Raw genomic sequence first — 25,755 nt, 5'->3', positions numbered from 1 at the left:
GGGGATGGTAAACCATTTTTTTTCCTGTTTTCTACCTAGAAAATCCTGGAAAGGGCTGCCATAAGTCAGAATTGACTTGATGGTACATCATCATCATTAATTACTTGAGAATACCATTGACACTTTGCTTTCACACAGCACATCATACAGTACCCAGCAATGCCCATTCACACAACCAGTCTCTCTTCATGTAATGTTCATTTCATGGAAATACATTGTTTTAAGCAAAGAGGTTTGTTGTAACCTAAATCAGGAGCTTCTCGCATTTTTCACTATTATTCTTTCCTAGTTAGTGCCTCCCTATTTAGTTTAGTCAGCATTACTGCTAAATTAATTTACAAGTACCAGATATATTATTTCTTAAGTGTGTGCTCCTGTTGTCCTTGGGGTGGACTTTAGTTAAAGGCTTTTTAAAGAATTTTACCTCTTCATTATTTTATCCCCAAAAGAGTAGAAATTGAAAGAAGTAAGAAATTAACACACTGATATCCAGCATTTCGTCGTGCTTTCTGGATCTTAAATTGTGGAGCCATTAACTCGCTGCTTTTTTTCATACAGCTTGCTTCATTTTTGGACTTCTTGCTTTCCTAGCATTACCACTGTCTATGGCTTTTACAGGTAAACTCTTTACCAAATTAACAAGCACCCCAAAATCAGAATTATAGCATTATTACCATTGTTAGCCTTGTCCGTCCTTGTCCTGTGTTAACCACGTGGAATAATTGGAGAGATAATCCAGATAACTGTGTTGACTGTTATTTTCCTCCACAGGCATGAAATTTTTAAATCGTTGCCCAGTCCAGCCGCTAATTCCCTTATATTTGCTTGTGGGCGGCGTGGTTGGCAGTTTGAAGGTACTGTACTGTTATTCATCTGGCTGTATTTACTGTGAAATTTGTGATCTGTACATGTGGAATAGTCTCTTTTTTAAAAAAGCAGCGTTACAGGCCAACACCAAGGCTTTTAACTCACGTGAGAAGGATCTGCTGTGTGCTGAGGGTGACTCATGGCCAAGGAAGTGGGGGTTGCCTCCCCTGAAATTTGGGGGCAAGGCACCCCTCATCCCATCTGGTGCCCCTGCAGTGTGCAATGGGGAAGAGGTTATGCAGCAGCGAAACTTTAGAAGTGCTGAAGGGGCCAGTTTGTCTATGCTCCTGAACTGGAAAACAGATTTTGTAACAGTTGCATTGGGGCAGACTGGCAATTCATTAGTACTACCTCACGGGGCCACAACTATACTTTCTGGAGGGACCAAAGTTGTTTTGCAGCCTACTCTGGTTGTTTCACATGACACAGGCCCTGGCTTGGTTTTTTTAAAGCATGCATTGGCGCCATTTTGAAACTGCACCAGGGCTTCTTCCCAGCCAGCTCAGGCTGGGAGGCTTCCCAGCTCCTGGCAGTGCCAGGCAGGGTCTTGACAGGTGGCAAAAGATGGAGTTGCCCCTCAGTCAAGAACAGCATCGCTGCCCTGCCAGTACTGGGAAGGTTTCCCAGCCACCTCATTACGGGCCAGCTGGAAGGGAGCAGCTCCATTCTCCCCACCTGAGGCTCACCCCACTGCCGTCAGGAGCGGTGAGAAGTGTCCTAGGACTGGCCAGCTGGTGGGCTGGAGACCACTCTATGTCCTGCTATAGTGCAGGCTACCTGGGATGGCTATTGCCTGTCAGGCATGAACAAGTAGTAAGGAATGGGGAAGAAATTTTATCTACTAAATTTTCTGCATGGATGGGAAATATTCGTAGCGTAAAAGCACTACAGTACCTGGAAAAACAGAATTCAAGTGATGGGAAGAGGCTGGTGGTGGCAGCAGTGGCTGGCTCATGCAGCAGAGGGTGGGTGGTGGAAGCCATTCACAACACTCCATTTGGCCAATAATTTTCACAACAGCGGATGCCTCCATTTGGCCAGCTCTGCACCCAGGACTTAAGTGGCAATTGGAATACCATGTCAAGCTGAAAGATCCTACACTAATGGGCTTCCATATACCTCACATCATAATAACTTGTAGATTTCATATACGACCATTTTCAAAAGACTAGTTATGTTAGTTGCAGCAAAAACACCACCTTAAAAATGACAAATTAATTATAGCATGTGTTCTTGGACTATAGTGCATCACAGGAGGTCTGTGAAGGCTTGAAGAATTATCATATTTTGCAGTTAAAACAGAATGAATGAATGAATGAATGAATGAATGAAAGCAAGAAAGAAAAGGAAACATAGAACAAAATCTTAATTTCCCTTGCTTGTTTTTGTAAAACTTGGCTTTTCTAACCTATCGCCTCCATTAAAAACAATCAAAAGTAAAAATTGGTTATGAAAAGAATTGTCTGATAGCAAATAACTGTTATTTCTGCACATGGTGAGAACATGAAAGTGAATGATGCTGAGTGGGTGAGAAACAGCATGTGACATTTCTTGCTACTGCACAGACAGAAGCTATGGGAAGAGTCAGAGTCAGTCAGTTTCAGAGTGAGTGTTCAGATGGACTTTGTGATCTTGTTTCTTCTTTGATTTCTCTTAATAAAACTCCATCGTTTGTTGAGTAAAGTGACTTTTCGATATTATCACAGTGACTTTTGTAACAATACATTTTGGCTGAGCCTCAGAGTGGATCACTGGCTGAGTTTGAAACATAAAAAAACTGATGCTGTTGATGAGGGTGCATCCTTTTCAAAGCAAAATGAAGGTGCTACCAGTCATCTTTAAAAGTGTTGCTGTTATAGCAAGGAATATCTGTCGATGAGATCCTTCCTGAGAGGTTTGATGCACTTTAGGGTTTTAAATGTTAAGTGTTGGTGGTCTGTGGCAACAAAATATATTTAAAGGGCGTCTGTGGTAAATAAAAGGTTAAGAATGACGGCTATAGTGCACAAACATGCATGCCATCATCACTTTGATCATCTTAAGGTGCTACAGGACTCTTAATTTTCATTCTGGAGTACTGAAAAGATCTTGTGAAATTCTGAGCACTTGTGTTCACCTGAGTATAATTAAAATGCAGGCAGAATATTATGTACAGTATTTGGTATTAAGAAGCCAGTCCTAAGTTTTATTGACCCACTTTTATTATTTCCCTTTGTTTGTACCTTATATAGGTAGCTCTTTTGCTTTTTGACTCCACCAGGATGAGGCAGTTGCTCTCCAAATCGGTTGTGATTGATGATGACGACGACGATGAGTATCCATGGAGGCAGAATGCTCACAAATATTATATTCATCTTACACTCAGCCTCTTCCTTTTCCTCTGGTTCATACTGGGAAACTACTGGGTGTTTTCCATCTACTTGCCTAATTTCATCCCACCTTTCCATCACCCTCAAGATTACTGTGATAAAGTCCTGTACATTTTTGCAGTTGGGGTACTTGTCATTAGCTACACTGTGCTGGTTTTACTGATCTTTTGCAGTTGCTGCATATATTGCTGTTCCAGGAAAGAATATGAGGCAGAAGAGGACTAGACGCTACAGAAACTGAGCCAAAAAACTATTGGAAAAGTGATGTACAATAGAGAGAGGCAACAGTGTATTTGCTGGTAAATATTCTGTGTGTACCTGTGACTAGCAAACTCCATTAGGGAAACTGTGAGATCTGCTTCACATGTTATTTCTTGATCCATGGAATTAAGTACAAATGATGGGAAGGATGCATTTAATTGAATGGTAGCAAAAAGTTCCTTTGAGTTTTAGATATATGCCATACCATGCATTACGTTCTTAGTAATGCACCCAAATCAAGATCTTGCTCTTCATTCATTTCCCATCTGAAATGTTTTTGCAAACATTTCTGTAAATTTTCCTGTTCCCTTCACCACCACCAATTGTATTTTTAGAAACAGAAACCTCTTTGTCATCTTATCCTGGGCTTACACATAGTTTACTTTACAGATGATTGTATAAATGGGGCCAATGCTTTCCCTATACTAAGAGGCACTAAGGATAACTGTGAGAAAAAATATCTTCAAAATAATAAATCATAATAAACCTCAAACAGGGGTGTTCTTCAAAACAGGCAGAAATTTATTTAAAACCATGATTGTGGAATGGCAAAATAGTTCTTAGGAGATGCTTCAGGCACACACAGAAATAAGCTTTCATCATAAGTCTTTTGGCTCACACTAAAATAGTAGCTTCGACCTCCACTATATTAAAGATTCTCACTGATTTTTGGATGGAAAGAATGTAAAATTGACAACTTGCTTAAATAAAACAACGTATTCAAGATATTTAAAAAGGACATACTGTTTTCCCCCTCTTCCATTTTATAAGAGTCTAGGAATGTTTATACAATTTTTATGTGCTTGATATGTTTGAATTTAGCAAAAATGTGTATGTATTATAAGATATGCTGTACAGTTGTTTACTTCTAAATCTATTTTTATTGCTGCTGGGTAATGAAAAATACTTTTCCTAGGCTTTAATCTTTGCCAAAATATTTCTAAGACACAATAAACCGGAATAACAAAGTCTCTATAGATGAGCCTCAAATTAGTAATTAGTTTTATTACTAGTAAAATGTGTGTGAATATGGCTTTCTTCTTCATGGCTGATTTTAATACGTTATACTTGTAACTGTATTATAAAATGTTGTGTGAATTTCTTGAACATGCTGTGGGACAACTGAATGTGACCAGATAAGCATTAAGAAGGGAGAACATCCTTTCTCCAATCTCCTATGCCACAAATATTGCAACTTTACAGATTACTGTACAGATCTAAAAGATTGATGGTTGGTTAGGGAAGACATTGGAGAAGCATTAAAATTATGCTCAGATTTAACTAAGAACATGTACTTGAACAGGCTACTATTTGACAGCTCAAATATAGCAGCTTTTGAACTAACAAAACTGTCCCTCCATTTTGTAAATGCAGGAGTAGGTGATACCTTTATAAAACTACTAAGGAGATCATCCAGTTTTTGGTGGATCTGATGTCCATTTCCTCAGGCACACACCAATGGCTTAGAGCCCAAGAGTTGGAGTTGTGGCTTTAAAGTTACAGCTGAGGAAGCTATGGATTGGATATCAAATCTCACTTTTTCAAACAAAGAAGCGCAGGCATTACACATCCACCCTCTTGTTTGGTTTTCCCTTGTTTGGCTCAGGAACAGGGTGAACCAAAAAACCCTCCATCTGGGAATCGGTGTGTGTGAAAATTTAGTATTTTGTTGCTCTCATTGTCCTCCTGGAGGTGCCATTTGAACTGCAAAGCAAAGTATCTGACATGTACTGTAGGTGAAAGCAGTACTAACAGAAAAGGCTGGGCGTGTTAAGGGAGGGAAGAGACTGCTGAAGAAGCACAGAGCAGAAAAATAAGGAAGAAAAAGGAGAAGGCCATGGAAGAAGACCCGACATGGTAAGAACAGCTTGGAGAGGATGTAGGGACCCAACTATAAACAATTCCAACAAGAAGAAAAGCTGGAAGATTGGAGGGGAGATCACTGGGGCTTCAAAACAAAAACAAAAAAACTTACAGAGGAAATAAAAATTTAAAAAATATATATGAAATGGAAGGAAGGCCAGGCCACAGAGGAAGAATGCACACAGGTAGTCAAGATTTGCAGGGAAGGTATTGGAAAGGCAAAACCTGAGAATGAGCTGAGCATGAAAGCAGGTATGTGCATAGCAAAAGGCAGAGAAAAGAAACAGTGGCTCAGGCACTCAATGGGAATGGAAAAATAGTAACAAATGACAAAGAAAAGGCAGAAGAAGTGCTCAATTCCTACTTTGGCTCCACCTTCTCCCAAAGGACAGTCTATGACCATCCAGGCAAATGTGAAGAACAAAGGGAAGGGGACAGGATTGCAGTTTGAAATTAATAAATAAAGAGTCAAGGAACACCTTACTACTGTACTGTACTTTGAATGGGTTCAAATCCTGAGGGCTAGATGAACTGCATCCAAGAATATTAAATGAACTGGCTGAAGAGGTCTAAAAACCAATGTCTATTATTTTCTTAAAATCATGGAGGATGTGTGAAGTGCCAGATAGCTATGGTAAGAGGGCTACCATTGTCCCTATCTTCAAAAAGGACAAAAAAGGGAACCAGGGAACTACAGACCAGTCAGCCTGACATCAATCCCAGAGAAAATTCTGGAGCAGATTATAGAACAGTTACTCTGCAAGAACATTGAAAACAATGCAGTAATAACTAGAAGTCAACACAGATTTGACACAAACAAATCGTGCTGGACTAATCTTGTTTCTTGGATAACCTCCCTTGTAGACAGTGGGAATACAACAGAGCAGTGGTCCCCAACGTTGGGCCTCCAGATGTTCTTGGACTACACCTCCCAGAAGCCTTCACCACCACCTCTGCTGGCCAGGATTTCTGGGAGTTGAAGTCCAAGAACATCTAGAGGCCCAAGGTTGGGGACCAATGCAATAGAGGCAATATACAGTAGTGCCTCAAAATACGACTATCCCAACATACAACCATTTTGAGTTGCGACCAGCTCTAGCCGCAAAATTTTGCTTCAACTTCCGGACGGAGCTTCAGGTTGCAAACAGAAAAGAGGCAGGAAAAACGCAGAGAATTCAAATATGGGTACTAACCGTTGATCAGCAAAGAGCTTCATTGTAGCTCTTTCACCCCAACGGTCAGTGTGCACATCGGAGGAGGCTTTGGACTGCCTGGTGCTGCTTTCTGCTCCTGAGTAAGTACATTTACTTTGTTTTGGAGAATGGGTTTGTTCCTGTGCTGTGCTGTTTTTTGGTGTGTGTGTGTGGGTGTGTTTTCAGCCCCATCGCATTCCAATGGCTCTAGCTGTGTGTGTGTGTGTGTGGGGGTATTTTGTGATTTTTTTTCGGCCTCATCGCATTCCGATCGGGCTGGCTGTGTGGAAGGGTGTTTTTTATTTTCTTCCAGCCCCATCATGTTCCGATGGGGCTTGCTCTGTTTGTTTGTTTGCTTGCTTTTGGTGGGACTTTTATTTATTTTTTTTTCAGCCGGAACAGATTAATGGGGTTTCAATGTATTCCTATAAGAAATAGTGCTTCGACTTACGACCATTTCGAGTTACACCCATCTTCTGGAACGGATTATGGTTGTAAGTCGAGGCACCACTATATCTTGACTTCTGCAAAGCTTTTGACAAAATGCCCCATGATATGCCAATGCTTATCAACAGCTCTTCTCCAGTGGAGTACCACAAGGCTCAGTCCTGGGCCTGGCACTCCTCAACACTTTTATTAATGACTTGGATGAGGGGGTGCAGGGAATGCTTATCAAATTTGTAGATGACGTAAAATGGGGTGGAATAGCTAATACCCTGGAAGACAGAAATAAAATTCAAAAATATCTTGGCAGGCTCTAGTACTGGGCTGGAAACAACAGAATGAAATTTAACAGCGATAAGTGCAAAGTACAGTACTACACCTAGGAAAAAGAAACCATACACAATTATAAGATGGGGGATAACTAGCTTAGTAACACTATGCGCGAGAAGGACCCTGGAATCATTGTAGATCGTCATGAGCCAAAACTGTGATGTGTCTACAAACTAGGCAAATGTTGTTTTAGGATGCATTAAGAGAAGTACAGTGGTGCTTCCCAAGATGAATTTACTTCATTCTGCAGTTAATGTTGTCTTGCGAAAAATTCATCTTGCGAAACGCCTATAGGAATGCATTGAAATCTAATTAATGTGTTCCTATAGGCTAAAAAAGTCAGAACAAAGTCAAATTTGGTTTACAAAGGGTTTATTAAGTGCTCTTTAAAGCCATACACATTGTGCAGATGATTTCAAAAATTTCAATCAAAAAAACGTTTAACTTTAAACATCATAGAAGAACATTTAAAAATCAGCAAACATTGTCTTGCGAAGCATGGCCATAGGAACATTCATCTTATGAGTCATCAACCTCATTGCCAAAACCATTCGTCTTGCGAGTTTTTCGTCCCGCGAGGCATTTGCTTTGCGAGGCACCACTGTATAGTCTCCAAATCCTGCAAAGTGCTAGTTCCCCTCCAGCACTGATTAGGCCTCACCTTGAGTATTATGTCCAGTTCTTCAAGAAGGATGCTGACAAACTGGAACAAGTTTCAGAGGAGGGCAACAAGAATGATCAGGGGGCTGGAAACTAAGCCGTATGAGGAAAGACTGAAAGAACTGGGCATATTTAGCCTCGAGAAAAGAAGACTGATATGATATCAATTTTCAAATAGCTGAAAGACTGTCGCATAGAGGAGGGACAGGATCTGTTCTCGATCATCCCAGAGTGTAGGACATTTAATAATGGGCTTATGGAAGTCAGATTTAGGCTGAATATCAGCAAAAACTTCTAAACTGTTAGAGCAGTACAACAGTGGAACCAATTACATCAGAAGGTGGTGAACGCTCCAATGCTGGAGGCATTCAAGAGAAAATTGGACAACCATCATCCAGATGTACTTTGATTTGGATTCCTGCAGGGAGTTGGACTCAATGGCCTTATAGGCCCCTTCCAACTCTTATTATTTTAAGATCCAAATAGATGTCAGGAAAAATACTGGTATGATCAGCACACATGAAATGCACTAAGTAATCCGTTTGGATGAGCCTCTAGTCTAATACTATCTAATGCCACCCTCCTGCTAACATTGCCTAACTTTATCTCCCAGTTTCCAACAGAGAAGGCTTATCTGGCCCCCAGGGCAGAAAAGCGGGTGGCTGTTGCTAGGAAACCACCTGCTAGTTGCCAGGTAAGCCAAGCCGCTCCTGGGAGGCCAGCTCCGCCCCCCCCCCCTTACTGAACCAGAGGCAAAGGCCTCAAAAAGGCCAACCCAGGATATTTTGCTGCCTGAGGCACGACAGCAAACGGTGCCTCTCAGCAGATTCAAGGTTTCTCGTACCCAATGCCGAGCAAATTATTTCGCGAGAGCGAGGCCGAAAACCCCACACACGCCCGCCTCCCCCTCGCTGGCAGTACGCAAGTCCATGAACACAAAACAACCCTTTCCAGCCCTTCCCTGACAGGCCGCCTCCTCCGGCCTCGCGTAGGGCGGGCCCTGCCCCTGCCCGTCCTCCTCTCTTCCCTTCTCGGCCGCCCAACGAGGCTCCAGAAAGCCGCTCCCCGGCTCTCCTCCCCGCGGCGACTCCGTGCGAGGAAGGCGTGGACGAGGGATTCAGAGAAAGAGAGAGTAAGAGGGTCTCCACACACACACACCCATCAATCCCATCCAGTGGTTTCTCCCCGCCATCGAGCCGCCTCCTCGCCATGTCCTTGTACAGGAACTCGGTGTGGTTCTTGAAGGGACTGAACCAATACTGCCGGTACGAAGGGGTGCGGGGGGGTGGCCGGGTGGGATGGGAACTGCGCAGAGGAAGGCCCCCCTCGAAAGACACAAAGAGGGAAGGGGTTGCGATATTTCTCCCCTCATGACAACCTCCACTGAGGGGCAATTCAGAGATACATATAAACACTCAAAACGGGGTCGGTTTCCTATTTTCCGACCCACTCCTTTCGTAATTTTTACGTAACAGGCAAAAGAAGGCGGGTTCTGCCCAGAAAAGAGTGACCGAAACAAGGCTCTCCGTTCTGCCTCGTTCCCGGGAACGGGAAAGGAACGGTTCTGGATTCCCCAGCGAGGAACGTTCGGTCTCAGGCCTTTCACAGAGGCACGTTCCTCGATGGAGAAACCGAAGAGGATCGAAGAAACAAAGTGTCGGGGAGTCCGGATTTGAGAGGGTCGCTTGCCTCATCAACACATTGGCAGCTCACATTGCCAGTCCTAGTAATGCAACCATCATCTGCCGTGACCCATTTTACTCTGTCCCGTCGCCCCAAGCGTGTGCACACCCACTGTCGGTGTGTGTGTGTATGCATAACCCGGTGGCTTCAGTATTTGCATTCTGAGTGTCAAAAGAAGTAAACTACTGTGTAATGCACGAAAGCTCACACTGAAATAAGTTTGGTGGATTTAAAAGGGCAGGAAGTCTGCTTCTGTTTTTGCTGTTGCTTTACATGCTGAAGGCGATTAACAGAGCTGTCTCTTAAAATTACATAAAAGAATCATACCTGCGCTTACACGCTGCATGTCATAATATGGGTGAGGCAGGCAATGTGTACAGTACTTTAAAGTTTAAAGTTTAGTTATTGCTACTCACAGGTGGGTTTCATGAAGGGCAAATCCCATTTCACAAGCCGATTGCCCAGCCACTAGTGATGTAAGCAGCTAAATCTGCATTTATTTACCAGATCTCCGTGTATATCCCCCTCCACTTTATAGCATAATTCAAATAAATGAACTATTCTGTGCCCCAAGAATGGATAGATTGTTTGCAGAAGAAAAAAAAAGAGGCAGAGGACAAATGTACAAATATTGTGGTGTGTACTCCATCCTCTTTTTGATTGAGGAAGTAATGCATTGTGCAAAAATTATATCCCTCCAGGAGAGACAGAGAAGTGTGAGTTACAGTTTATAGCCTGACACTGCTAGGAGCTGATCTGCCAACAGTGAAAATGAAGCCAGGGAAGGGGGTGGTATTTTAACGTGGTTAGAATGTTTTGTTTTAATATTCATAAATTAAGATTCTTAATGCTAATGGAATTTAAAATTAATTTCATTATGAGAAGACTTAATTCACTGGAAAAGACAACTATGCTGCACAAAACTGAAGGCAACAGGAAAAAGAAAATTAAATAAGAGATTGATTGTTTCAATAAAAGAAGACACCACCTTGAATTTGCAAGAGCTGAGTAGAACGGTTTGAGCATAGGACCTTTGGGAGGTTGCTAATTTATAGGGTTGCAATAAATTGGAAGCAACATGATGGCACATAATAATAAACGTTAGCTTTCATTTGCTTGCTGAGATGGTAGCGCTTAAAAGAGGAATGTGCCATGCTTATACTTCTTATTGATAAATAGTCTCTAGTCTACTAAAATCTCATTTTTAACTGGCTCTTCTAGGAGTGGCTACGAGTCAGCGTCCAAGCACTTTGTTCCAGAAGACTTGGAAGTAAATGTAACTGGACGGTCTTTCATGGTCACTGGAGCAAACAGTGGTATCGGCAAAGCAGCTGCAAAAGAGATTGCCAGGAGAGGTAGGTTGAAGAACTATGGAACAGATATTTGAAGAGTAGTACAAGAGATATGCTGCTCTTATTTTCCTTTTCTCACTGTGCCTACAACAGCATGCAAAAACTTAGATATGTACGGCAGGCAGAATATTTAAAGAGATGTCTCAGCACTTGTGGTGTGAGTCCTGCTTCCTGGTGACTTCACAATTTGAACAGTGGATTTACATTCCATCATATTGTGTGGGGGACCTGTGCAGGTTCATACATGTGCAAGCAGTTCTTCAAACATCTTCTTTAAAAACTATTTAGGTCTTTTAAGGTAACCAGTAACATTTAATTCCCCATATAAATTATGAATGGCCAATCATGTGTGGGCCTAGCACTTCCACTGGGATGCAGTTTACGTGAAATATCACCCGAGACTGCTGAATATAAGAACAACGATATAAGGAGGTCCAAGTGAATCTGTACTGAGTTCATTTTGGAGGGCTCTGTTTGTTTGTTTGTTTGTTTGACTTTTATACTGCCCAAATGGCCACTCTGGGCAGTTTACAAGCAAAAAACTGGGAAGCTTCCCAGTGAAAGGGGTCAGGTGAATTTCAGGCGGGAGCTCGTTCCAAAGATAAGGGATGACCTTCAAGAAGGCCCAGTTACTGATCTTGGCCCTCCAGACCTCTCTTGATTGGGGGGAAGGGTGTCAGTATTCTCAAACACCCGGTTTGGGCAGATTGTGTAGAACGGGGAGATCTCATCGGCAGGAGGACTTCTGCTAGGTATATGTTGGTTATGTGAGAAAGCAAACAAGCCTTTTTCATACCTAAGGAGGTTTATTTTTCCCCACACACTTCTAGTTAAAGAAGGGCTCTTTGAATTTTCACAAACTTAAAATCCTGTCCCATATGACAACAATATGGAAACTTGAACTTAAATGTCTTCATATAAATATTCCTATCATGCAATTTCCTGCTGAACTCCACCAGGGGGAGCAGTTCATCTAGTTTGCCGAAATGAAGACAGAGCTGAGGAAGCTAAAAAAGAAATAACAACAGAAACTGGCAATCAGGTAAGATTTGGTTTTGATTCCCGCCCCCACCCTCCCACCCACCCCCATTTTGTGCTTTGTTGTCAGGAAAATTGCAAGTTTCTTCTGAGGGATTGGCTATATTGGCCTCTGTATGCTCAGCAGTGGCAAGTTTAATGTATTCGCGAAGGCTTTCACAGCCGGGATCTAATGGTTGTTGTGGGGTTTTCGGGCTCTTTGGCCGTGTTCTGAAGGTTGTTCTTTCAGAACACGGCCAAAGAGCCTGAAAAACCCACAACAACCAGTGGCAAGTTTAGTTAGGTGCTTTGCTACCATTAAATTCCAGTGTTGGTACCAAAGACTGGTTACTCTGATGTCATTGGTGGAGAGGGGGGGGGATAGTGAATCTGCTCCAGGTTTTTGTCTCAGTTCTACAAGACCTCTTTAGGATACTGGACCTACTTTGGCATTATGGTTTAACATCTCGAATAGTAGCTGAGAGGTCCGGACTAACATTCTGTGGATTCACCACCCCTGTACAATGAGTCTCGCCATATTTCATATTCTGGATGCGCTTCAGCTCCTGGACTTTGAAACAGAAAATAATTGTTTTCTAGTATACATGGAATACACCAAAGAATACAGTAACTTCTTCCACAGAAGCAAGTGGTTCAGCTAAATAGCTGTTTTGCATTGCACGTGGAGGCTTAGTGAGATTTCTGTTGTACTGCTTAAAGGAAGGAAACACAGAAGCTTCATAAACTATTCTGGCAAAATTTTCTAAATAACAGAGCTGCTGCAGCAAAGGCAGTCCTTATGGCATTGACACATTTGCAGTGGGAAAGGCAGTGACTGGGTTCAGTTTCTAGAAGGTTGGAGGCAATGAAGACCCCCTCATGCCAGCGATGGCTCACTTCTGTGCAAAAGCAAAGTACGCTGCTTATACACTGCCCCATAGTGCACAAAGCACTCTCTGGGAGGATTTGCAAATAATGATACAAGGCTACCCATTGCCCCCCTCCCCAGTGATCTGAGTACTCACTTTACTGGCCTTAGAAAGATGGCTGAGAAAGCTGAGTCAACCTTCAGCTGGCTGCCAGAATTTGCTGGGATCCAGTGCTGACCGTGAGCAGAGTTTTGACTGCAATACCACAACTTAACCACAGCACCCCTTAATCTGGAGTGGACACCTGGTAACCACAAGATGAGTGCAGCTCTTGCTATTCCTAGTGTATCCAACAAAACGTGAGAGCCCCAACTATTTTTTCCTGCTCTCCAGCTGTTTGGAAAACCTATTAGGATTAGTGTGGGTGCTAGGAAAGGCATTGACCTCCCTGTAAACCACTCCCCCCCACCTGAAGTCTGCTGGTACCAAGGGAAACAGAAATCTCAATGAGGATTATTATGAGCATACACAGCTTGCACTGTTGCTGAGGTTGTTGTTCGCCCTCTCCATAGCGATGGAGAAACAGTCCTCTTGGCTGTGATTACTATGGGGTGGGGATGGCCTTGACTTCCATGAACACTGACTTATGCTACATCTTAGTACACAAAGGAGTGAAGGTTTGAATACCATAAATTCTCAGTAGTTGGGGGGGGGGGAGAGACAGCCCAGATAATTCATACTGATCCCTTCCTCTTTTTTGTACTGCTTTTTATGTCACCCCTGAAGGAGTTTGTGTATAAGTGATTTTTAAAATAATCTTCTTAGATATGAATATGAAAAGGCTCCCTACTTTTCCATTAAATTTTGAAAAAGTGGGCATATTCTACTCCTACCCTCAGTTTGTGTTGCTAAAAGTGCAAATGCTCATGTGAATCTTGCAAATAGCTTTGGATATTTTATGTGTGCACTGAGTGCCATGCCTGAGAAGATTTAAAGCTGAATTGCAAATTAGCCATGCTCTGGCCTTATCTTTTATTGTCTTTTCCCTATTCCTAGAATATTTTTGTTCATATTCTGGATATGTCCAACCCCAAAAGAATCTGGGAATTCGCTGAACAGTTCAAAAATGAGCACAGACTAAACGTCTTGGTGAGTTTGAAACTGGAGGGGGTGTCGCTCCTCCTGAGGGAATAGCTGGGCCTTGACAAACACTGGCCAGCTGGAAGTAACTAGACGCTCGCTTGAACAGGAAACAACTTGGCTTTTATTTGTCTTCCTATCAGCACCTTTGTCGGAAGGGGTTTTGTGCAAATGTGTTCTTTTCTTATGAAGAACAAGCTGCATTTGTATGGCAGCTGAACACTATAGTTGGGAGTTATCACTGTTGATAGCCATGTGAGTCCTGTTTCAAGCTGAGTCAAACCGCTGGTCCATCTAGCTGAGTGTGGTCTCTGCTGATTGGCAGCTGGTCTCCTGGGTTTCAAAGAGAAATCTTTCCTAGCTATACTCAGAGGTGCTGGGGTTTGAATGCAGGAGTTCTTGTAAGCTCTGCTACTATAGCATTCAAAGACTGTGATGTACCGCTATAGCGCAGCTACATCTTTTCTACTACATTTATCTCTCATAGATCAACAATGCAGGCTGCATGGTTAACAAAAGAGAACTAACAGAAGATGGACTTGAAAATAATTTTGCAACCAACACTTTGGGTAAGTAGGGCATTTCTCCCAGGCATTGTAGCCCTCTAAACATGTGGATGCTGACCCCTGGAAGTGGAAGACACAGCTTGCTTGTTGGAAGAATGGGTGCTCCTCGATTGACTGAGTAATCTTCCTTGAATGTTTCAAGTTAGAAAGCAATACACTGCCCTTTCTGAATGGTTTTTATATTCTAAGGTTGCAAAAGGAGCAATAGAATATACCTCTCTTTTTAGATTTCAGGAAGTCTATAGCAGATAGATTTAATGTTTTAATGAGATAAAAACAGTTCAGGTTCCTGCCCAGGGAGACTGGAAATGTGTCCTTGGAAAATATGATTAACCAGGTAAACAAATACGTGTTGCTGCTCTGAGGCAAAAGGTTAGACTTGAAAAACTATATTTGCGTTTTTAACTTTGTACACTCTTTGCATGGTGCTCTTTGGTGTGTTGTTTGGGTGGTGATGAGTTGTAAGTTCTGAGGCCTTGTGCTATGCTAGGGAAAAGATATTTGTATACTGGAGGCAACCTCTTCAGTGCTCCAGTTTTGCACATCATGCAGAGTTTTTTCTGATATTTTCTACATTACCATAGAAAGGAGCAAAAACACACATTCTTGGTAAACTCTTTCTCTTATTTTCCTCCGATGATGGAAAGAAGGAGAATAAGTAAATTGGCAGATTTGGTCTGTTAACATTCCACAGAAATTGTCACTCATCCTGCTAATTCTAATCACAAGAGGAAAAAGAGAGAGATGGATATCAGGAGTGTAGGATGTGATAGATTAGTAGCTGGGAAGAGGAGTCGTGTTAGAGATCTTCACAGGGAGTCTTAAACACAAGGGGAGAAAGCAGCTGCTGTGCTGCTCCAAGCCAGGTTACAAGAGAGTGAGAGGAAACTGTGATGAGAGGGATTTTAGCAATAAACAGGCTAATATAGCCTCTTCGTCTTATGCCAGCCTCTCAAAGATCATGAGTGAATCAGTGACCCTTGGATCATTTCACAACAAATAAGATTCTGTAGCAGTATTTAAGGTTGCTTTTTGAAATACAGTACTGGCACTGTTCCTTTAACTCTATCCACACGGTGGGATAAAGTTCTTATTTGACGGCAATTCAATACACTCATGTATTCTTGCTGCTTAAAATTCTGTTCCACCATGCACTTTTTAAAGCCTTTTCTCTAGTACTGTACTGTTTCTGGTTATAGATAATGTTTCTGCCTGGATAGCTTTTTTTTGCTTCTGTGCTCTTCAAGGCAAAGTTAGAATTTATCATTGATGTGTTCATCAAATAGTGTGGGGAAACTTCAGAAGTATGCTATATTATAGCCTCTTGGTCCAAGATAATAGTTGTACCTGGAAAAATGTGCAAATATTTGATTGGCTCATAAGGGCAACACTGTTTCTTTTAATATCTTGCAAACTGCGGTTAGGTGGATCAATGTTTATGTGTGTATATAGCAAAGCAGAATCTCCAGCTCAATGAAAATGAAAGTACTGAAAAAGAAAAATAACTGGGTATAGCAAAGGATATGCCAGCTAAATATCCTGAATTCATCTTCTAGGTACATACATTTTAACAACAGTACTTTTACCGCTCCTGGGAAAGGAAGATGATGCTAGAGTTGTAAGTTTGCATGTATTAATTTGAAAGTAAATGGTGTATTTTCGTGATATTCTTTTCTGTGCCCATTTTCTTAATATTAATTACTCAGTGCCAGTTACAGCTGGAGCAGGCTGGCCACTTTGGCTGATGCTGTGCTGGAATTGCATGCAGGGAAAAGGTAGGAATCTGCAGCATAAAGCTCTTTAAATGGGTGTTGATACAAACACATCAATATCATTTAAAAACTCTCAGTAGACTTTACATAGTCAGGCCAACGGGCTCTGTTCCCTACATAAGAGAATTGCTTTTGATCCAAGCAGGGAAGATAATGCATTGACTCAAGAGATCTATGACTCAGATCTATGGTAAACATTGTCATGTTTTCAACATTGATTTATCCACAGTGGACTTTAAAGTTTGTTGAAAGAGATCAATGGTTGAGAGAGCAAAGGAGGTACGATAGCATGGAGTTGTGACTAATGTTTTTTTCCTATGAAAACCCCTAAAGCACTGGTTCTTAACCTTGGGTTACTCAGGAGTTTTGGACTGCAACTCCCAGAAGCCTTCACCACCAGCTGTCCTGACTGGGGTTTCTGGGAGTTGCAGTTCAAAAGCATCCGAGTAACAAAAGTTAAGAACCACTGCCCTAAAGGATCTGTCTGTGGGTGATTTGTGAGGAAGGGAAAGAAAGAAGGCATCTCAGATCCCAGAACCATATTAATATACTAATTTAATAACATGTATTGTTTTAAGTTTGGCTTTAGATTAAAGGCTGTTTTACTGGGTCATGAGCCAACCAAATTTCTGTGCCAGGCCAATGCGAAACCATCACTGAAACCAGTGCTGTATATGCTGGTACAAACATTTGCACAACACAAAATGCCTATTTTACATGAAGCGCTTTAATCAACAGCTTTTCATTCAACTTCTTTTCCCCCTGAGAAATATGAATCACATTTTTTTTGTGGTGCTGGATGCCAGTAGGAGTTTAAAATAACATTTGATGCAACTCGCACAGCTAAGAGCCTGTCTATACTGGCATACAGCTATGGTGTATGGATTGCTAATGGCACAGTTTGGATCAGACAAAAAGATCTCATCTGCAAGCGTTTCTACTTAGAATGATCCATCCTTGCCCTTTAAGAGCTGTTGTGCATCTTTCTGACCCAGGTACAGGACATGCATTCTTTTCTCTTTTTTTCTGGCACGTTCATTGTTTTGTCTGGGAGATAATAGCCTCTGTCATTTTGGCTGCAGGTTCTGAAAGAAGAGAGAGAAAGTGGGGGAAGAATTAGAGAGGGGATGTGGGGAGCAGGGAAGGGAGAAAACAAAACAGCACCAACAGAGGGAGAGAGAAGTGAGTAAAAAAAAATTAACTTTTCCTGACCCTCTGCAGGCTTTCAGATGAAGGATCCTCCCCCCAGAACCATCCCAGTCCACTTGCTGTGCTTCGCATGCCACCATTGGTAACATCACGCCAGTCACTGAAGTAGCCCTGCTGGTGTTGACCACTCCAGCAAAGAGGTGGGATGACAAGTGGCCATGTGAAACACAGTGAGTGGACTGGGATGGTTCCGGGGAGAGGATCCGAGGCACTAGGTTACCTGTGGTGGCAATATTCATATTTGTATCCCCTGGGAATACAAATACCCTATCTCTAACCCACCTCCAGCATCACAGCTTTTTAAAAAAAGGTTCAGTTATGCTTTCCCAAGAAAAGAGCAGGCATACAGCTTTATGCAAAACTCCTGGCATCTTCCATTTGAATAACTAATATTCTTGCCTCAACATGACTTGGTGTATAACTCCTAAATACCTTTGTCTTTCTAAGTGGAATAAAAAGAACTCAATAGTATGTCTAGTTGCAGTTAAGAATTGGAGGACAGTTCTGGAGGTGAGGAGGGGAAAGCTTTTAGCCTCTCATATTGATGTATTTCATTTATTTTAAATTTTCAGATCACTGTATCCTCAGGAGGGATGTTAGTTCAGAAACTAAATGTATCAGACTTGCAGTCAGAAAAAACAGCATTTGATGGCACAATGGTCTATGCGCAGAATAAGGTAGGATTCATGATACTTGATTCAAGGTCAAGAGATTAAAAGATTATATAGTTTCTACCAGAGAATTTGGTTAGTTCCCTTTATAACTAGCAGATCATCAGGTAGAACCAACAACTGTACAAAGAAAGTATGAGAGAACAGCTTAAGTCTCAATAGCTCACCTCTTTTCACAGTGACTAGCACTTTATATGTTGACAATCACTCTGGAAGCATTTTAAGTGGTGGAGGAAAGAGGTATTGTATCTTTAGTTACAGTGGCTATCTATAGCTACAGTCATTAGGAACATAGAATAAAAGAAGTATCCACAGGTGAGAGAGACCTCTCTATGCTTCCTGACTGCTCAGAGGTCAGGCGAGGAGAGAGGTTAGTGGGAAAGGAGAATTCCTTTAGGTCCTAAAAGCCCCACGCCCAGTTATATGTAGTGTTAGGAAGCATGCAAGATTGTTATTATCTCAACAGTTTCTCTCACCACCCCCACCCTGAAGAATTAAAAAGAGAGGCAATATTAACGACATAGGATCCATACTGATGCAGAAAAGAAAAGGACTCTGGAAGCTTGCAAGGTCCAGAAACTTGTATTTCAGAAGAGTTTGGGTGAAGAACATTTCTTACCAGCTTCAAGGGTAGAATGGAGACACAGAGCCCAATAGACTGTCCAAACCGTGCAGAAGATGTATTTTTTTTAAACTGAGTTTTTTGAATGAAGCTGCTCCTCCCCTCCAGAGATGCCAGCATTGTTTTCATAGAGAAAGGAGGTAGACCATAAAGTGGCTTGAATGCACTGATGTTTGATGGGAAGAAATGGCCACTTTGAGCAAAGAATGAAACATGGTGAGCTTTTTCTGTAGTAGTCAGTATTAAGGATGAAGCTGCCAGACTAAATGGCCTATTGCTTTTTTTCCAGTTTGACGCCTTTTGTTGTATCCTAGAGACAGCAAGTGGTTTTGACTGAGCAGTGGGCTAAAGCACATCCCAACATCCACTTTTCTTCTATGCATCCTGGCTGGGCAGATACTCCAGGTATTTGTTGCTTGAATAGCAGAGTTTACCCCTTCGGCTGTTATAGGGTGGTGGTCTAGTAGAGGATCTTTCCAAGGGAGGATCCAAAGGATCTTTCTAAATGCTCCTCCTTATAAAGTGGCATTGAAGTTTTAATGTTCCTCCCCCCCCTCGTTCAAGAAGGAAGGTGAAAGGGGTCCATTCTGAACCAGAGGAAAAGATGGTGAGGTCAAGAAATACTGGCAGTTTATGCTCCTCTCTGCTCATAAGTATTTAGCGAGCAAGGCGAGAGGATTATTTGTAGGCTTTTGGCAACTACCGTATGAAGAGGCTTATATCCTTGCAGGATTTTTTGTCTCACTGTTCATTGCAAGTGTGTACATGAATTTGGATGCTGCAGGCTAATGGCATATGCATTTACAACAGTGCAGCTGCGTTAGCGCTAGCACAATTTGGCAACTTAAGTAGCCTGAAAGTCTGCAGTTTGTTATGTGCAACCAGATCATTTCCATCCTATATATTAATGGCCCCCAGAAGGTTTTAGCAGCCCTTGTAAACTAGGACTGTGATTTTTTTCATCGAATCAGTAAATTTCATGTTAGGTCTTCCCTTTTCCCCCACTGATTTTAACTTTTCCTAGCTTTACAGTAGCTAGAGGTTAAAAGACTAAAATAGATGATTTCCCCCCCTAATTGTTGCTGGTTGTGTCTTGTAGAACAGACGGAGATGAAAAGTACAGGATAAATTCAAGCTACAGTATTATGTTTTAATATTTAACAGCAAGTAGGCCTCCCTGCCAAACAGTAGGTGAATGTTCTGAGGAAAAACTGGGAGGGACCTTAGAAAGGGCTTAAAATGAGAATAGTCTGTGGATGAAATCCTGTTGCTTAGTGTAGTAAGTCACAACTTGAATCAATGGAACTTGCGGAGGAATTGGCTCAACAAATACCCACTGATTCAATGAGCCTACTCTAGTTGTGACTTAACATGCTAAGCAACAGGATTTTGGCCTGTGTTGTGCTGTGTGTGACTCTTTAGTAAACGCAAGCCTGATTACACTCAGAGGAACATTATGCTTTTTATGTATATGACCAAGTATTACTGCTCCAACCGTGCAGCACTACCACTTGAACAAGTCAGGAAACTCCCCGCCCCTGCAATCTAGCCAGTAGCTCTAAAAGAACAGGAGTCTCATGTTTTGGTAACATTCTTGCCAGAAATTAATCTCTTTTTTTTGTAGAAGTCACCTGTTGACTTCGCAATGTAGATCACTTTCTCTTTGGATTCAGAACCAATAGTGGGTAGTAGTCATGATCTTTGAGGTGGGCAACAAAGCCAAACAAACTTACTGTGAACTCAAATTGCTTCTTTGGTGAGCGAAACAGGATACACACAATGTTCCTTTTTAGGACCTTGTTGACAGAATTGTGTATCAGTTAGTTTCTAGTTTTTCTGGGAATGGATACTTACTACCTAAGGCCACCAGGTAGAATTTACTAGAACAGTCCAAATTGTACAGAGATATATGATTGACTGTACACTATGCTGGTGTTACTTCTAATCAAATTTCCTAAGAGACTTCTAGTTTGTCTGGCACAGTTTTTTTTTTTCTTGCTTGCACATGCTTAACAACAGCATCACGCACAGATGAAAAGTCAAAGTTCCATCTGGCAGTTTCAGAACATCACCACCTCCATTTTATATTGCGTGAGATTACTGGAGACAGTTTTAAGACCATTGTAAATGTAATTATAACCACATTTTGAGATGTCATTCTTGCTAGATACAAAAAAAATACTGATTGTGGTCAGGAAGGGGCCTTTGTGTTAACCAAAATGTTAAGGTAGCTGAGAGAAGAGGATTTGGGACTGGAAGAGATTGGGGTGCTATAGTTTTACAGGGGCAGAGTATCCCAGGACTAAAACAGTGCCAGGTAAAGAGCGATCACTGGGAGAAGAGTGCTTTCCATTTAGTTCGTAGGAGCAAAGCATTTGAAGTGTGTACTTATCAGATTTGTTACCTTGCAGCGGTGAGGACCTCCATGCCAGATTTCTATGAGAAGATGAAGGACAGGCTGCGAACTGAGGCTCAGGGGGCAGACACCGTGGTATGGCTCGCCGTCTCCCCTGCAGCAAGAAAGCAGGCAAGCGGACTGTTCTTCCAAGGTAAAGTGATTTCATCATAGTATCCTCACAAACCACAACCAAACCTGCCCTCCAGGAATGATGTACAAGAGACCATGTAGAAATTAAAGTGTGACTGCAAGTGTGATCGCAAATACATGCATCATGCAGGCTTGCAAGTTAGCCGTTGTTATGTGCCTTCGAGTTGCTTCTTTGCTTGTGCCAACCCTATGAAGCCATGGCCTCCAAGAGGCCCTGCCACTAACAATCCTGCAAACCTAAGGTCCTGCAAAGTCAGGGCTTTGGAGCTGAGATTACATGTTCTTCTCTGCACATGTACATAATTGTGACAACCTGGTTTTCTTGCAGTATAAGCAGTGAAATGGCCCCAGTACTTTTCACTGAGGTGAGAAACACAGGACTCTCCAGATAATTGTCAGACTGCAGCTCCTGTCAGAATAGACAATTGTGGTGTATTATGGGAACTACCGTCCAATACCTGGAATGCTATACGCTCCCTACCGATTTTGTACGGTGAACATTAAACTGCTACTGATTCAAACTGTGACCCCTCAACTGGTGCTTTATTTGTTCACTGATACTAATAAAAAAGAAGAAATTAGGTTTCCTGCTAAGCTAGTTTTGCTGGCTAATATTTGTACTCTCTCTTTTCCACATTTTGTTTACAGACAGACAACCTGTTCCGACTCACTTACCACTGGCATGGACAAAATCTTCTCCTGGTGATGAAGAAAAACTGATGCAGGCTCTTGAAGAGCTTTCCCAGAAGTTTAAACCCAGATAATCACCAATTCCTGCTTATTTTCTAACAAGAATTCTGAGCTTATTATAGTGACATAGTTCAAAACTGAACTAACTGAAGGCGTAGCTAAACAAAGGCTCATTGCACTTGGAAAGTTTAATATGTAGAAATTGATCATGTGCTTGATTTTGCTACATGAGAACACAGATCATTTTCTAAATAAACATTTAAACACAAAGGTTCTTTATATTTAAACATTTATTTAGAAAATGATTTGTGTTTAAATGATCTCATGTTTTAAAAACATAATCCAGAAGGTGAAAATAGAGACATGGGCCTGATTCCTGAAGGCCTTTGTCTAGTTGGTTGCAGTGGGATACGTTTGATGCAAATAATTCCTGTTCCAGAGTACTTTCCATTCTTGGCCAGAGAAGGGTAGGTGTACTAGAGACACAGAAAATACCACTGCCTGGAAGAGAAGGCAAAGAAGGAGAATGGGGCTTCTGCTCCCACAGCACTTTAGGCTTCTTTGCGGTCATGTTATTTCCATATAACCTGTCTTTTAGATATCTACTTCATACTTGCTGTTTTTGAAAAAACGAGATGCCATAAATCTTGATCTGATCCAAGTACAATGGCCATCTTCCCAGAAAATTTCAAAGTGCTGATTTTAACCTAAACAATGAAAAGGTCTTGGGAGTGTGTGTGTCACTAAAATTAATCTTGTCCTTTGTGCATAGCAGCACAAGGTAGAAACCAATATCACATTAAGTTGCAGTGGATATGCCACTTATGAGCTTCCCTCTTTGCTGGAAACTTGCCACAATTTAAAAATCTCCAGATGTTGCCCATTAAAGCTAAAAAAGCTTTAGAAAGATTTCTGACAGCTGGCGCTCCTCTCTCTCTGATGAACAAGTAAACAGCTAATCATATGTTCCTACTGATGTCTGCCTGCCTTATTAGGAGGGTGATATTTTAAAACTGCACTGCTCTTTATAGTTTATCAGCCATGCAATGTCTCATTTTTCTTAATGTAGAAATGTTGTGGTAGTCAGCATCTCACTGATGTGATTAGAGGTACCTTACCTTGCTCGCAGCAGTTCTGTGAATGTGGATCTGTTGCCTATGTATTAAGCCCTAGCTATTCCAAAAGGGTTCATATCAAACCTTGATGAAGCAGAACATGCTAGCCCCGCCCTTCTCCCTTGTCAGTGGGAAGAGGGGAGACTACAGAGCACTTCGTTTTCAGTAGGTGTGCACACAGGGCCTCTCCTCCAAAAAGTGGAGGGGGTGGTAAGAATATTCTCTCACCCCTTGTGTTGAGTGTAACCTCTTTTTGAATAGTATATACTGTTCCAAACTCAATAGGGCAATCCTGGCACAAGATTTCATGTTGAGGAGCTAACTTCCCATTCAGATGTCCTCTTTCAGAAATGCATACAGCTGCTATGAAAGGAGACGCCTTCCTCAATCCATTCAGAGTCCCACAGTTCAGTCCAGGGAATGCACAATCCATGAGTGTAAATGCCAGAAGAGAGAGAGTGAGCTGTCTTTTCGACTGGCAAATTCTCATCAAGCTTCAGTTGTGATGGAGGATTTTTCTAAATAATTTGATTATATAGAAATGTGAAAGACTGGTATATTAATATAAATGTTAATTTTCATGCCTGAACCTCCACTTTCTGCAGCAAATGAGGTGAAAATCACCACCAGAGCAAATGCCTTTTAAATCAGCTGTAAGACAGAGATGAACTATGGATTCCGTATTACCTACCAGGCAGAGGCTGAAACAGAAGAGGGCTGTAGGTCATTTATCCTATAAGCTCTGAAAGAAGCAATTTATATTTGTATTTTTATTTATTGAAAAAAAAAATCCTAATAAGGCAGGAAAATAAAATTTGAAACATAACCGTATTAATGGGACGGGGGGGGGTTCAAATTTAAAAAGAACACAATTATCAGCAGTCTTAAAAACACACATACTGCCAAAGAGGTAGCAAAAATAAAATAGTTCCAGACCATGCCCAGCAAAGCACATCAATCCTAGTCAAGATGCCAAAGGATATTCCAGTAGTGCTGGTCCAGCTAAACCAGGGATGGGCAAGCTGCTGGCCTTCCAGATGTTGGACTTCAGTTCCCAACATTCCTCCTCCCTGTTTAGGTCTACCAGCTAGGGTTGATGGGAGTTGCAGTCCAACTGCACCTTAAAGGACACATTTTTGCCTCCTTTAGCTAAACTTGGGGATGTACTCTGCAATGACAAGGTAGTATTGGCAACAATGTATAACTGTTTTACACAGCCTTAGTTTGAACTGGTTTCTACAATAAGTAACGGGGGCATTTCAGCTGTTGAAATGTTTGTTAAAAAGTAAGCATTCCTCTTGGCTGTGCAACAGAAAATACCTTTCCTCCCCCACAGAACTGTTTTCTGGACTACAAGTACAAAGGCGACCTTTTTAGCTGAAGAGCTCTTGTTTCTCTGAACTTTGAGAACAATTCATAATTCAGGTTCTTGCTCAATGACTCAACTGGACAATACAGAAAGAGGGAAATGCTGCTTTCTGTTCTCTCTCCTAAGAGCAGACTTGGCCACGCCAACACAATAATGGCAGAAGCTGCTCACATTTACAAATAACTCCTCCACAGCAAACAGCACAAGTCAACAGAGAACATGAAACACAAACTGCACCGCACACAGATTTTTCCAGACAAGTTCCAAATGGCTAAACAGAGTCAGATTGTGTGATTTTTCCCCTTAGTTTTTTAAAAAATAGCTCCTCTGTTCCGAGAAAGAGATGTAGGGTGGTTTGGTGCAAGTGTTCACGCCAGGTCCAATAGATCGCTTGAAAAACCATCCAAAAGTATGAGTTGTCATCCTCCTCAGTCCTTACACAGCGTGCTTCATCTTCTACAGTAGGATCAGGAATCCCGTCTCCAGGAATACTGAGATGTTCTGTGTTTCATGGAAGCATCAGGATACTACAGGTGTCATATCCCACAACTATTAAAAGGAGACACATGGCGTGAGCGAAAAACCACTAGAGAAAGGATTTACTCAAATCTTCATGAATAGTTCCAGTAATTCTACCTCATGAAAGCTACCAACATTGGGAAAGGAAGAGACAGAAATCAACAGCAGCAGGGCCCTAAAAATGATTAGGATACACCCATTAAGGCCCACCCTGAGTGTTACCTTAATAAGCTTGTCTGTCCCAGCTGTCAGCAACCACCCCCGGGTGGCATCAAAGTAAACATGGACAACACTATGTTTGCTGTCATGGAAGGTGGCTGTGGGAGCACGCCTGAGGAAAGAGCAAAGGAGGAGCAGGGTGAAGCCAGTGCTACAGGGAAGCCAGGTGGGTGGGTGACAACTCAGAAGACTGACAAGGATGACTGGTCCCCAATTATTTAATCATTGCAGCAATAAAATGGCCCCCTTCCCCACTTAAATTACTTGAAGCAAGTTCTGTTTGTCAGAAAGAAAATAGCATGCAAGAGAGGGCAGGATTGTTTTTTTTAAATATGTAAGAACAATTAGCTCTATTCAGTTCTGGTTCTTTAATAAATTCCTGGGCTCAGAATGGTTTAATTCTAAAA

The 25,755-nt window shown here is 41.8% G+C and overlaps 3 protein-coding genes across 9 annotated transcripts in view; 2 read left to right on the top strand and 1 right to left on the bottom strand.

Annotated features, from left to right (window-relative positions):
• TMEM272 (transmembrane protein 272) overlaps positions 1–4,846 on the top strand; it is an 8,271-nt gene extending 3,425 nt beyond the window's left edge. Inside the window, exons 3-5 of one of the 2 annotated variants that reach the window (XM_073002330.2) lie at positions 559–618; positions 772–854; positions 3,099–4,846. In XM_073002330.2, coding sequence (XP_072858431.1) covers positions 559–618; positions 772–854; positions 3,099–3,461 — 506 coding nt within the window. In that variant the 3' untranslated portion in view covers positions 3,462–4,846. The remainder of the gene's footprint in view (positions 1–558; positions 619–771; positions 855–3,098) is intronic. The other variant, XM_073002339.2, reaches the window with a different exon arrangement.
• DHRS12 (dehydrogenase/reductase 12) lies at positions 3,527–25,755 on the top strand. Of its 5 annotated transcripts, none has more exons than XM_078379301.1 (10): positions 3,527–8,681; positions 10,892–11,025; positions 11,982–12,064; positions 13,965–14,057; positions 14,536–14,617; positions 16,171–16,232; positions 18,168–18,272; positions 19,203–19,293; positions 21,300–21,437; positions 22,085–25,755. In XM_078379301.1, the coding sequence occupies exons 2-10, from the start codon at positions 10,965–10,967 to the stop codon at positions 22,198–22,200; spliced, it is 831 nt and encodes a 276-aa protein (XP_078235427.1). In that variant the 5' UTR covers positions 3,527–8,681; positions 10,892–10,964; the 3' UTR covers positions 22,201–25,755. The 5 variants fall into 5 exon arrangements, 4 of the variants coding, with proteins under 4 accessions (XP_078235427.1, XP_072858414.2, XP_020643663.3 ...); XR_013538175.1 differs by lacking the exon at positions 3,527–8,681 and adding an exon at positions 8,863–9,252 and having other exon boundaries at positions 19,178–19,293; XM_020788003.3 differs by lacking the exon at positions 3,527–8,681 and adding an exon at positions 8,875–9,252.
• Positions 23,997–25,755, bottom strand: part of WDFY2 (WD repeat and FYVE domain containing 2) — a 44,896-nt gene continuing 43,137 nt past the window's right edge. For both annotated transcript variants that reach the window (XM_020788002.3, XM_078378250.1), the window contains exons 11-12: positions 25,352–25,460; positions 23,997–25,159 (exon numbers count right to left, since the gene is read on the bottom strand). In XM_020788002.3, coding sequence (XP_020643661.1) covers positions 25,130–25,159; positions 25,352–25,460 — 139 coding nt within the window. In that variant the 3' untranslated portion in view covers positions 23,997–25,129. The remainder of the gene's footprint in view (positions 25,160–25,351; positions 25,461–25,755) is intronic.

This window comes from Pogona vitticeps, chromosome 1, assembly GCF_051106095.1.
Source record: "Pogona vitticeps strain Pit_001003342236 chromosome 1, PviZW2.1, whole genome shotgun sequence".
In the NCBI taxonomy this organism is placed as follows: domain Eukaryota; kingdom Metazoa; phylum Chordata; class Lepidosauria; order Squamata; family Agamidae; genus Pogona; species Pogona vitticeps.
The sequence above is the reverse complement of the archived record's forward strand: the minus strand, read 5'-3'. Positions and strand labels throughout refer to the sequence as shown.

Coding starts and splice junctions, on each gene's coding strand:
- DHRS12 (XM_020788003.3), top strand. CDS start 9,197: ATGTCCTTGTACAGGAACTCGGTGTGGTTCTTGAAGGGACTGAACCAA. Junction 14,058..14,535: donor AGCACAGACTAAACGTCTTG/GTGAGTTTGAAA, acceptor TATCTCTCATAG/ATCAACAATGCAGGCTGCAT. Junction 16,233..18,167: donor AGGAAGATGATGCTAGAGTT/GTAAGTTTGCAT, acceptor TTAAATTTTCAG/ATCACTGTATCCTCAGGAGG.